This window comes from Strongylocentrotus purpuratus, unplaced genomic scaffold, assembly GCF_000002235.5.
Source record: "Strongylocentrotus purpuratus isolate Spur 01 unplaced genomic scaffold, Spur_5.0 spur5_scaffold_7, whole genome shotgun sequence".
NCBI classification, from domain to species: domain Eukaryota; kingdom Metazoa; phylum Echinodermata; class Echinoidea; order Camarodonta; family Strongylocentrotidae; genus Strongylocentrotus; species Strongylocentrotus purpuratus.
In genome coordinates, this window is record NW_022145613.1 from 3204037 (window position 1) to 3217411 (window position 13375).

Consider the following 13375-nt stretch of genomic DNA (forward strand, 5'->3'; position numbering starts at 1 on the left):
ATAATCACTCTGAGATGGAATTAAAATACCAAAACGAATTGCATTGTGCAACGTCTAGACATAAAGGTGAAATCTCAACTTTATTTTTCTTATTCTTCTTTTAAATTTCGAAGCGTTGCATGGGATCTTAATCCTGTTTTTTCTACATACATCAATACCCCATTTAAGCATACTTATAATCTGGTCACGCTTCGAAAAGTTCGTGGCCTAGCATTTTGCTTCTGTTGATGATCAAATAGAGAAAACACCCTTTATAGAACAGGGAGAGTGTGAACAAAGCACGAAGTAGGAGCAGTGCAATTTAAATATCAATTTAAAAACCCAGACAGCTTTATCTTTATTATCCTTAAAAAATAACGTCTATAATCACTCTGAGATGGAATAAAATACCAATAAGAATTGCATTATGCAACGTCTAGACATAAAGGTCGAGTCCCTGGGGACTTGGATCACGATAATGCCGATAATACTTTACCGATGACCAGATTCCAAGTAAAGTTTACCATAAAGAACCAATTCCGACATTCAGAAATGATTTTCGGTGACTGATGTGTCAGATGTGATCATTCACAAAGGAAAGGCCAGCACACAAAAACAAATTACAGTTCCTCTCTCAGCTCTCTTTATGTCCATGTAATCTTTGTAAAAGTTCGTTCCCGATTTTGGCGCATGCGGAGTGTGCAATTACGAACTCGCTAATGGATAAAAGAACATCATAATCAGATTATCCGACCCCGAAAACCCAATGAATTCATCAACTTTTATCATACTAGCCCATTTCCTTTCATAACTATACTTGACCTGTAACTCAGATGGCGGCCATTTTGGATTTGACCAATATGACGAGTAAGGCAGCCCTAAGGAGACCTCAAATCAATGAAAGAACATCAAAATCAGATTCTCTGACCCCCAAAACCCTATAAATATATAAACTATAATCATACAAGCGCTTTTCCTTTTGGAACTACGCTTGACCTTTAACTCAGATAGTGGCCATTTTGGATTTGCCCAAGATGGCAGTCCCAGAGAGCGCCCTTCTTGGCGTCCGGCAGAAATCGTAATAGTATGGTATAATCTACCTCTGGGGCAAATTTGGTGCTTTTAGAAGAATCTGCACCAAAATATCCCTAACAGCCCCCACTAATACAAGTATAATTATACTTAATGAATGAAACGACTGGATAACCGATATTCAGCTTTGCCAGCTAGCTAGGGACTACACTACAGGTCTTCCCGGCGCGGGTCCATGGGGGAGGGGGGGGGGGGGGCGCGGGGCGAGAGGGTCTTGACCCCAAACCGCCAACAAAAAAATGAAGAGAGAGAGAGAGAGAGAGAGAGTCAGAGAGAGAGAGAAGGTAAAGCGGAGAGTAAGGGAAAGGAAGAAGAGGAAGAAGAAAAGAAAAGGGGGAAAAGAAGGAGATCGGGGGCGAAAGGCCTTTGCCACCCCCTCCCCCCTCCCCTCGGCAAAAGAGAGAGAGAGAGAGAGAGAGAGAGAGAGAAAGAGAGAGAAAGAAGGAAGGAAAAATAAAGGAAAGGGAAAGAAGAGACAAAGGGAAAGGAAGAAGAAAAGAAAAGGGGAAAGAAGGAGATCGGGGAGCCGCCGAAAGGGCTTTGCTTCCCAGGTTGTTGCCCCCCCCCCCCCCAAGCAAAAAGAAAGAAAGAAGGAAGAGAAGGGAAAGAAAAAAGGGAAAAGAGGAGATAAAGGGAAAGAAAGAAAAGAAGGGGATATCAGTTACAGTTTTCCCGCCAACAAGTTGGGGATCGGGGGGAGGGCAAATGGCCCTTGTTCCCCCCCCCCTTCTGCAGCATACTTAAAAGAGAGAGAAAGGAAGAGAAGGGAAAGGGAAAGAAAAGAAAGGTACGGGAGATCAATTGTGGTTTTTCCCATCACGCGGTGTGGATCGGGGGCGAAAGGCCTTCGCCTGCCCTCCCCTGGCAAACAAAGAGAGAGAGAGAGAGAAGGAAGGAAAAGAAGGGAAAGGGAAAGAAGAGAGAAGAGGAAAGGAAGAAGAAAAGAAAAAGGGGAAAAGAAGGAGATCGGGGGGGGGGGGAGGGCGGAAGGGCCTTGCCGCCCATGCTGTTGCCTCACCCCCCCCCCCGCAAAACAAGAGAGAAGGAAGGAAAGGGTAAGAAACAAAAGAAGAAAAGAAAAGAAGGGATATCAGTTGGGAAAGAGGAGAGCTAAAATGGAACACAAAAGAGGAAGAAGAAAAGAAAAGGGTGAAAAGAAGCAAAGATCAGTTGCGATTAATCCCACCAAATTCGTGTGGATCGGGGGGAGGGGGCGAAAGGCCCCTGCCTCCCTCAGCAAACTAAAATGTGTGAGAGAGAGAGAGAGAAGTAAGGGAAGGGAAAGGGGGAAAAAAGAGGAAGAAGAAAGGTAGAGGAGATCAGTTGCAATTTGTCCCGATTTATACCCCCCCCCCCCCCCCCCCTTAGCAAAGAGAGAGAGAGAAGGAAGGAAAAGAAGGGAAAGGGAAATAAGAGAAAAAGAAGAAGAAAAGAAAAAGCGAAAAGAAGGAGATTGGGGGCCGGAAGGGCCTTGCCGCCCATGCTGTTGTCCCCCCCCCCCCCGCGCAAAACAAGAGAGAAGGAAGGAAAGGGAAAGAAATAAAAGAGGAAAAGAAAAGAAGGAATATCAGTTGCAATTTTTCTGCAAACAAGATGTGGATCGCGGAGAAAGGCCTTTGTCTCTGCCCCCTCCCCTCCCCGACCACCCCACCCCCTCCCCGCCAAAAAAAAAGAGAGAAAGAAGGGAAAGGGAAAGAGGAGAACTAAAATGAAACACAAAAGAGGAAGAAGAAAAGAAAAGGGTGAAAAGAAGCAGAGATCAGTTGCGATTAATCCCACCAAAATCGCGTGGATCGGGGGGAGGGGGTGAAGGGCCCCTGCCACCCTCAGCAAACTTAAATGAGAGAGAGAGAGAGAGAGAGAGAGAGAGAAGTAAGGGAAGTGAAGAGGAGAGAAAGGGACAAAAAACAAAGAGGAAGAAAAGAAAAGGAATTAGGGAAGATCAGTTGCGATTTTCATTGGTTCTTCTATCATCAATTTACAATTATCATTGTACAAAGGTATTTATATATTCATTTATTTATTCTTGTTTGATAACAAAATATGAATATAAACTCATAAACTCATAACAGCAACAAAATTAAATGTAGAAGGAAACTATCTTGCTGGGAGCAAGAAGCGCAAAAATTATCATGCATTTGCATGTACATGTCAGTGTATCATTAATATAAATCATATTGTTTAATTACATCTTGTGAAATAGTATGCATTCAAGCTTTGGGGATTTTTTTGTTGGTGTATTTGTTTGAAAGAAAGCGTTTGGAGCTTATAATGCACATGTTGCAATTTCAGGTGCAACTTAGTGTTCAAATATGGAACACGCACGGCCAGGCACTAGTGTAGGAAATCTTCAAATGTTCATCAGGTATATGACTAAATTACTTGTCTGTTGCCTTACGAAAAAGTTTATATTTAGTCAGGCCTGAGTTGAGTCGCAAAACAATTATTATGTTAAAAGGAAAAAAACATATATGTGATGACATTCGAAATTCCCCAATAACCAATACGATTGGAGAGCGAGTACTCGTTTTTGTTTTTCTTCAAAACTTACTCAACTATAAATGATACTTGAGCCTCTCACAAAACGCAAGTATAGGCCTGATGTGTCGTCAGTGGCGTCGCTAGTCCTTTTTCAGTGGGGGGGGGGGGGGGAATAGAGGTCAACGATTCCCGACAAAACAAGCCACCAATTAATTACCGACAAAATCAAATGTTCCAATATCTACAAATTTAACCCTATAAACCCGGGGCCAAAGGCTAAATTGTTATGCGCAAATGGTCATTGTCGTCGACGACATCAATATACAAATTATTTCGTCAACTTAGTAAGCATCATAGCTATATATTTTAATGCAGGCGCGTAGCTAGGATCTTATTTCAGGGAGGGGCGGTATTGAGCAAGCGAATCACTTAAAGAGTGCGCAAAGCGCTCCCTAGGTGGGGGAGGGGATGGGTGAAAGGCATCCCACGCGAAGCGCAGTAGCTTAGACGTTCCATTAAATTATTATGAAAAGAAGACGATTTGTTGTACCGTTCTCGACTCTTAATCCTTTTCTGAATTCAGTTTCCCCATCCCACACGAAGCGCGGAGGCTTAGACGTTTCATTAAATTATTATAGAAAGAAAACAATTTGTTGTATACCGTTCTCTACTCTTAAGCCTAATTGTCTGAATTCAGTTTCTCCCCCTTTAGCGACGCCCCTGAATGTAGAGTGGCCTGAGCGGGTAGGCACAGGGCGTGGTTCTAAACTTACAGAGACACTTCGATGAAGACACCTTTATTTCATGATTGCGTGTGTTGAACTGCCATGGGCTTTACAACTTTAAACCTCCAGGGTTTATTTTGCATATATAGGGATTTACATGATCATTTATATAATAAAAGGAAATAATGAATATTCAAATATCATAGGTAGCAAATAAAGGATGACTAACAGAGGAATGAAAACAAACAGATAGGAGAGGATGATCAAGCATAATGATGTGCACCAATCTATACATGTGAATTACTAAGTAGCCTGTTCACACTACAGCTCTACAATAACAAAGCATTTGTAGCCTTACTTTTAAGCAGTTGCAGAAATTAATAAAAGTAGGCCTACTTGAAGAAATCGTTGAATTATAAGATATTCAGTTTATTTTATTAAGTATGACAAAACACACATTTAACACCTTTGGAAAAAATAATACCCCAGGAACGTGAAAAACAAAACTTTTATTGTCACACATGCCTATAATCGGACATATTTAAAAACGGAAATGTGGCACTTTGTCTTTGTCTTTAATTTGCACCTGAAAATAAATTCTTTGTTCCTCGTCTATGTCATCGCGGCGAAAAATTTCAGACTTTTCTTCTTTTCATGCAGCCTCAGACAAATGTGCCAAAGAAGTTCTGTCTTCTTGTATTCCTGAAAACAAAGTTTGGGCAATAGTTTTCAAGTTCAGTTTATCTTTACGAGATTTCGTGTAATATTAAGCTTTGGTTGAGATTTCTTTGGGTCATTGTACTTATCAGAGAAGTTTTGATCCCTTTCATAGGTAGCAAATAAAGGATGACTAACAGAGGAATGAAAACAAACAGATAGGAGAGGATGATCAAGCATAATGATGTGCACCAATCTATACATGTGAATTACTAAGTAGCCTGTTCACACTACAGCTCTACAATAACAAAGCATTTGTAGCCTTACTTTTAAGCAGTTGAAGAAATTAATAAAAGTAGGCCTACTTGAAGAAATCGTTGAATTATAAGATATTCAGTTTATTTTATTAAGTATGACAAAACACACATGTAACACCTTTGGAAAAAATAATGCCCCAGGAACGTGAAAAACAAAACTTTTATTGTCACACATGCCTATAATCGGACATATTTAAAAACGGAAATGTGGCACTTTGTCTTTGTCTTTAATTTGCACCTGAAAATAAATTCTTTGTTCCTCGTCTATGTCATCGCGGCGAAAAATTTCAGACTTTTCTTCTTTTCATGCAGCCTCAGACAAATGTGCCAAAGAAGTTCTGTCTTCTTGTATTCCTGAAAACAAAGTTTGGGCAATAGTTTTCAAGTTCAGTTTATCTTTACGAGATTTCGTGTAATATTAAGCTTTGGTTGAGATTTCTTTGGGTCATTGTACTTATCAGAGAAGTTTTGATCCGTTTCAAGACAGAGAATGTTCTCTCGCATGTTGCCGTTGTAACCGGGATTGTAAGGTAAATGAGAAGAAGGATGTGCACCTCTGAGAATGATCTCTGATAGATTGGACTGTTGTTGAAAATCTCACAGATTGTTTTGATGTATATTTGATAGGTTTACTCTCATCGTCGCACACGTCTTGGAGGCTTGTTAGCTGCCGAGTTAATGCTACAAAGTCAATATCTCCGGCATACACTTCCCTCAACTCATCAGCACGAACAAAATATTGGGGAGGGGGCTCATGATAACCGAGCCCGGCTGAAATATATATATATATATATATATATATATTTTTTTTTTTTTTTTTTTTTTTTTTTGGGGGGGGGGGGGGTGGTTCAATGATATCCGGGCCCCTCAAAAATATCGGGGGGCTCCGTGATGTTATCCGAGCCCCACACAAATATCGGGGGGCTCCGTGATTTTATCCGAGCCCCACCAAAAATACTTGAGGGGGGGGGGGGGCTTATGATATCTGAGCCCCACCAACATATGGGGGGGGGGGGGGGCTCATTGATATCAGAGTCCCTCCAAAATATTTGGGGGTTTAAATGATATCCGAGATCTACCAAATATATTTTTGGGGTCAATGATAAGCGAGATCCGATGTCTGAGCCCCCCCCCCTCTCTCCTCCCTAAATAAATATTTATAAAATGTTTATATTTGAATGGTACGTCTGTAGATTATAGGTATACATGAGTTTCATGCCTAGAATATAATCATTGGGGAGGAGGGGGTTCATGATATTCGAGCCCCGCAATAAGTCTAGGGGGCGGCTCAATGATATCTGAGCCCACTTAAAATATTGGGGGCTCAATGGTATCTTAGCCCCTAAGGACTCAATGATATCTAAGCCCCACCAAAAGATTGGGGGCTCAATTAATGGTATCTATAAGCCCCGCCAAAAATATGGGGGGGGGGGGGGGGCTCAATGATCTCTGAGCCCCCCCCCCCCAATATTTTTTTTTCTGCGCCCCCCAATCCCCCTCCCCCCGATTCCTAAGCCTAATTACAGTTCAATGAAGTCTATTTTTTAAACTTAAAGGGATTGGGTAACTTTGTTTTAGGTTCTGAAACAAAAAATCCTGGAATGATAGTTAGGGCTAGTTCTGATCGGAAAACGACCCAAATATCGGAGTATGGCAAGCTGCCCCAGGGCCTTTTCCTATATACGGATCAGAGAAAAAATACTTTAAACATTTCGGGGGTTATTTTTATGACTTTCGGGGGCTCTTTTTGGCATTTCGGGGGCTAATTCACCCCGAGCCCCCGTGTATTTTTCATCCTGATACGGATAAGTGAGTGCCCTGATGGGTCTACTTCTAACTCGTGTTTTTAGCCCTTCTTTCTTTACTTTTCCCTTTCCTTTCTTTTTTCTTTCCTTTCATTTCTTATTTTTTCAAAGAGGGGGGGGGGGGCGGGTCCATCGCCCCCCCGTATATCCGCGCCTGAGTGACACCCACACAACTAACCTTATTTATTACCGAATAAAAAAATGAAGAAAGAGCCCCTCGACACCATAGGTGTAACTATTCAGCCAGTTCCTACCCCCCCCCACCAATATAAACTTTAAAAGTGATTATTTTTTTCTAATTTGATACCAGTGATATACAGATGTTGCTGAATACTTTTTATGCGTTTGTTGGAGAATGACATATATCACAATTTACAGTCAGGCAAAAAATGTGCTTATTTACTATTTAGAGGCCGACATGTCAGGTCCCGCGGAACGGCGGGCTTGGGGGGTTCAAGCCCCCCCCCCCTCCCACCCCCACACTTTTGAAAAAGTATATTAAAGAGAATTGAATAGAAAGAAATAGAAAAGAAAGTATGCTCATGTAACCGTAATTAAATGCCCATACCCCTGAGCTAATTCCGGAGGCTCTGCCCCCTGGACCCCATCTTGGGCCCTAAGGCTGGCCCCTGGATGCTAATCTGACCTTAATTGTAATGTCTAAAACCCCTGCGCTTCCGGGGGCTCCGCCCCTTGGACCATACGCCAATTAGTGACCTGCCAGTGTCATGAATATGGTATTAAAATATGCTCATCTGACCGTAAGTACGAAGCCACGTACAGTCGATTACAACAGTATTGTGGGGCCAATATCACGAGTATGCCTTCATAGAATAAATGTAATTTTAAAGAAAATATTCACTTCTACTTTCAAAAGGACTGGCCCATTTGCTTTAAAAAATTGTAAAGAGTTATTATTATGTAATTTCTAGAAAAAATGCCAACCACATGATTTACAATGAGTCTAAATACATTGATTTGCCGAGTTTCTTCCTTTTTATCAAATATACACGTAAAACAATGGGGGGACAGACTGCGCGGATAGCAATCCGCACGGATCGTCCCTCGGACGATCCGTGCGAGCAGAAAACCCGCATATTATGTCCGACGGACAAACGAAACTGGTAGGAGAAACGGCCCGGTCACACCGGCCGGCGTATTTTTTATTTACACGCTAGCGAGGGGAATTTCTCGATTAATTCCAATGAAACCGCTTAAAATTCCAATTCTATTACATAACATTCGTACAAGTCTTCAGAGGGTTAGCATATTTCCAGGTGCTAGGCAGTGAGATCACACAAAGGAAATTCAAAGAAAAGAATTTCAAATGAGGAAAGGAACCTTATAAATAGGGTTCGCGGGCGCACGTAGCCTTCTTTCGACAGTACATGCAGACGGACTTCGACATGCAGACGGAGATTTTCGAGCAGGGAGCCGATGAGTCGACGGGGACTGATCCGGCGGAATCCCTGGTGGGCAAAGTCGCCGCCCAGTCCGCAGAACTTAGGAAGCTTTCTTCCAAGATGTCTCGGTTTATGGATGTTATGTCCACAAATCAAAATGAGACAGTCCCACGTGCGAAGCATGGGGGCGATTTACCTGATGATGACTTGCTCAGCATTTTCGCTGATAACAGTGTATCTATTTGTTCGTCGCCAAGCAGGGCGGATAGTTACGACCCTGAGTTGGATCTATTGGAGACACCGGGTGTGGTGGAATCGAATGTAGTTTCGAGTTTCTTTCCACCCGATTGTGACCTGTATAAGGGCACATTGGATTTCAGATCGCCTGTGTCTGATAGCCTGGCGGCTCGCATGACCAAAGCAGTAACGCTTCCTCCGAAGAAGGAAAGCATTGAGAAGATTGCTACTCAATATCTTACACCGGAGAATGCTCCAGCGGTTTGCACGCCGAGGATTCCCCAGGAACTGTGGGGCTCAATTCCACCGAATTATCGTGCTGCCGATAGTCGTGCACAGAAGTTGCAGACTCATATTGTGAAAGGTTTGCTTCCCTATGCGGAGATTCTTTCAGAGTTACAGAGCGCAGCTTCGGAGAAGCGCGATGTGGATACCAACCGCATTAAGCGTCTCGCCCTCGACGGTATCACACTAAGCGGTTTTGCCTCCTACGAAGTGAGCATGAGGCGTAGGGAAGAATTGAAGCCCTCTTTAAACCCCAAGTACAAGGGTATTTGCAGCCGTTCAGTATCGGTATCTGAGGGCCTCTTTGGAAGTGAATTTCAAGCGACCCTTAAAGGGGTCGGAGACTCGTTTCTGGTCAGTCAGAAAATTTCGCCTCAGAACTTCAGGGGGCGTGCCAAGCGCAACTATCAGCGACCAGCCCCATATCGGCAGGACAAGCGGGATTATTCTCGTTTTTCGAGGGATCGCAACGGCGGCCCATCTGGATTTAAGGAGTTTCGCGCCCCAGCGACAGTTTCCAAGGCTCCACAGTCCAAGTACAACGCAGATCGGGGCAAGTTTAACAAGCCCGGTTTCCCAAAAAACTAGTAAGTGACCTTTCCCAGTCAGGGAGACTCAGGTTTTTCAAAGATGAGTGGTCGCGTCTGACGTCTGTTTCTTGGGTTTTAGACGCAATCGGTGGTTATAAAATTGATTTTTGCTCTCTTCCTTTTCAACGTTGCTCACCGAGCAATTACGTATAGAGAAGGAAGCAATTAGTAGGGAGATTGTTTCCCTTCTCGAGAAAAATGCAATTAGAAAAACATCTAGACAGGACCTTGTTTTCTTGTCTTCTATTTTCACGATTCCGAAGAAATCGGGAGAACGCAGACCAGTCATTAATTTGAAAAACCTGAACACTTTTGTCAAGTATGATCATTTTAAAATGGAAACGTTTAAAAATGTTCAAGATCTGATGATGCAATCTGATTTCATGACCTCAATTGATTTGAGGGACGCTTATTTTTCAATCCCGATTCATGAAGATCATCACCGTTTCTTAGGTTTTTCGTGGGAGAAGGCCTATTATTGTTTTCAATGTTTACCATTTGGACTAAGCTCAGCACCTAGAGTATTTACAAAAGTTTTGAAACCGGTGATGGCCGCTATAAGATGCAGGGGCATTCGTTCTATGATTTATTTGGATGATATAATTATTTTCGCTAATTCGAGGCAAGCAAGTCTCGAGCACACTAGTTTTGTGTGTAATTTATTATCATCTTTGGGATTCGAAATAAATTTCGAGAAGTCTTGTTTATCCCCTAAAACTGACACAACTTATCTGGGTTTCTGCATTGATTCGGCTAGTATGTCGATAAGTTTACCTGGTGAGAAGGTGGAGAAATTGAAATCAGTAGGAAGCTCTATTCTAGCTTCGAATCGGGTCATTGTTCGGGACCTTGCGAAGTTCATTGGCATTATTGTTTCTTCCTTTGAGGCCTTTCCAAAAGGGAGGATTCATTACCGCAAATTGGAATCTTTCAAAACTAAAGCGCTTGAATCTTCAGGTGGGAATTTCGATTCTTTTGTGTCTCTCAATACCGACGCATTATGCGAAATTCAATGGTGGCTCTCGATCCCATCGGATGCATTCACTACGCCCGCTAAAATGCCTCCTATCAGCATCACATTACGTACAGATGCAAGTAGCACGGGATGGGGAGCTTTCTGTGAGAATGATTATTCATTTTCTCAAGGGGTTTGGTCATCTAAATATGCCGATCTACATATTAATGTTCTGGAATTGCTTGCAATTCAACACGCATTATCACCATTATGCAATTCACGGATGAATGCCCATATTCATATTAAGTCTGATAATAGTTCCGCCGTATCTTATATTAAGAAGTTTGGTGGGCGTATCTCCATGTTAGATGGAATCTCCCGGGCCATTTGGTCATGGTGTTTTGAACGTAATATTTGGCTTTCTGCATCTCACCTGGCTGGGATTGCAAATATTGAGGCAGACACGCTTTCACGTAGAGATCTAAACAAAGAGCTTCATCTTTGTCCCGATAGGTTTTTCTCTATTTGTCAGCATTTCAATGTATGTCTCGACGTTGATTTGTTTTCTTCTCGTTTCAACAATCAATTACCATGTTATGTAACCTGGAAGTATGACCCTTGTGCTTTTGCAGTAGATGCTTTTACCATCTCTTGGAATGCATTGAACATATATCTCTTTCCTCCTTTTTGTCTTCTTACTAGGGTCTTGCAGAAGCTTCGGGAGGACAAGGTGGACATTGCCCTTCTAATCGCTCCTTTGTGGCGAGCCCAGCCATGGTATCCCATGATCCTTCAGTTACTTGTCGCCCCACCCCTTCTACTACCTCCGAACTCTCTCGTGGGACATTCAAACCCATTCCCAAACCTCAAGCTAACCGCCTGGATTATCTCAACAAAGGTTGGCGCTCAGCGGGCCTTTCGGAACACGCTTCCAGCCTCATCGCCCTCTCTTGGCGAGATGGAACCAACAAACAATATGAATCGGCTTGGCAACAGTGGCTTCGCTGGTGTGATTCACAATCGCTTGATCCCTTTGACTCGTGTATTGTAAACGTGATTAATTTTCTTAGTGCTCAACAGGGTTTAGGAAAATCCTACTCTACTATTAATTCTTATCGTTCTGGCCTTTCTTCTGTACTACCACCAATGGAAGGCTTTCCAGTTGGCAAGCATCCCATGGTAATAAGATTATTGAAGGGGATATTTAATGCAAACCCTCCTAAACCAAGGTACCAAAGCACGTGGGAAGTCTCCAGGGTTTTGGATTATTTGTGTTCAATGGCAGAAAATTATCAACTTTCTTTGTTTCATTTGAGTCAAAAACTTGTGTCGTTAGTCGCACTTGTTACAGCGCAACGTACACAGACTCTCAATCATTTAGATATCTCTTTCATGCACATTTCAGATGATCGTGCAGTTTTTCAGGTCATGGATGTCTTAAAAACGACTACTCCAAAAAAGGGTATTGCTAAGCAAATAGTTGAGCTTCCTTCTTTTCCTTCGAATAAGAAGTTGTGTGTTTTGTTAACTCTTAAGGAATATCTTAATCGTACCAAACCTCTTCGTGAATGTCATGGGGAAACGAAGCTCTTTATTTCAACTAGAAAACCTCACAAATCGGTAACCTCCAGTACTTTGGCAAGATGGTTAAAATTCTCTTTGTTTGCTTCAGGCATTGACACATCAGTATTTTCGGCGCACAGTTTCAGGAGTGCCGCTACTTCTTCTGCTTTCGCTCATGGGGTCACCTTGAAAGAAATAATGAAGAAAGCTGACTGGTCAAATGCCCGAACATTCAAAACCTTTTACCACAAACCCGTCGTTGAAGATGGAACTTTCGCTTTTTCGGTTTTAGCTCAAGCTTCTTGAAATTTATGTTCTATATCATGACATTATCACGAAAGAGGGCTCTATGTTAAATGAGAAGAAGGTTCGCTTCTCTTTGGTAATCAATTTTTGGTACAGTTCCATTAAAGGAAAATCCTAGGTTACTAGAGAGGTATTTACATGATTCACGTGATCGTAGTTTACTTTTAAGCAAGACTGATTTAGTCAAGGAGATCTGAGTAATCCTTTTATGCTTCATTATTTTTGAGGTTCGTGTTATGATTAAAAATTTGATACACCTGCAATTCAAGTGTTGGTTGTTTATTCATGTAAGTTCGTCTTTTTTCAGATTCTGTGATCTGCTCTTTGAATATGCTAACCCTCTGAAGACTTGTACGAATGTTATGTAATAGAATTCCTAAATTATGCAAATAACATGAAGTATAATTAGAATTCTATTAATAATAATGAAGTACAAGTCGAGGAGGGTCCCTCCCTTCAAGATCTTTTGCTGAAGATTCCCTCCCTTCTGGATTTTTGTTATTGTTCAAATCACAGAATCTTCTCTCTTTTTTAATTGGGAGTGTATATATCCTGGCTTCATGTCTGTTTGGACTTTAGCTGTTGTTTGACAGGAGTTATGTTTTGATTGATTGGATATGATCGATTGTAGTTTTTGTTTGATTGATTATGATTGATTGAATGGATTTGATCTATTGTAGCTTTTGTTATGATCAATAATATGATATTTCGGTTTTTGGACAAATATTTACTCTGTTTTGGGGAGAGTTTTTCGTTTGTTGACACCTCTTCCTTCTTTGAAAAGATGGCTACGTGCGCCCGCGAACCCTATTTATAAGGTTCCTTTCCTCATTTGAAATTCTTTTCTTTGAATTTCCTTTGTGTGATCTCACTGCCTAGCACCTGGAAATATGCTAACCCTCCTCGACTTGTACTTCATTATTATTAATAGAATTCTAATTATACTTCATGTTATTTGCATAATTTAGGAATTTACATCC

General features: G+C 41.8%; 1 protein-coding gene across 1 annotated transcript; it reads left to right on the forward strand.

Moving 5' to 3' along the window:
• Positions 1-9460: 9460 nt before the first annotated feature.
• Positions 9461-12658, forward strand: LOC115919931. Its single transcript, XM_030974645.1, has 2 exons — positions 9461-9568; positions 11229-12658. Exon 2 carries the CDS (start codon positions 11301-11303, stop codon positions 12393-12395), a length of 1095 nt encoding a protein of 364 aa, XP_030830505.1. The 5' UTR covers positions 9461-9568; positions 11229-11300; the 3' UTR covers positions 12396-12658.
• The last annotated feature ends 717 nt before the right edge of the window (positions 12659-13375 follow it).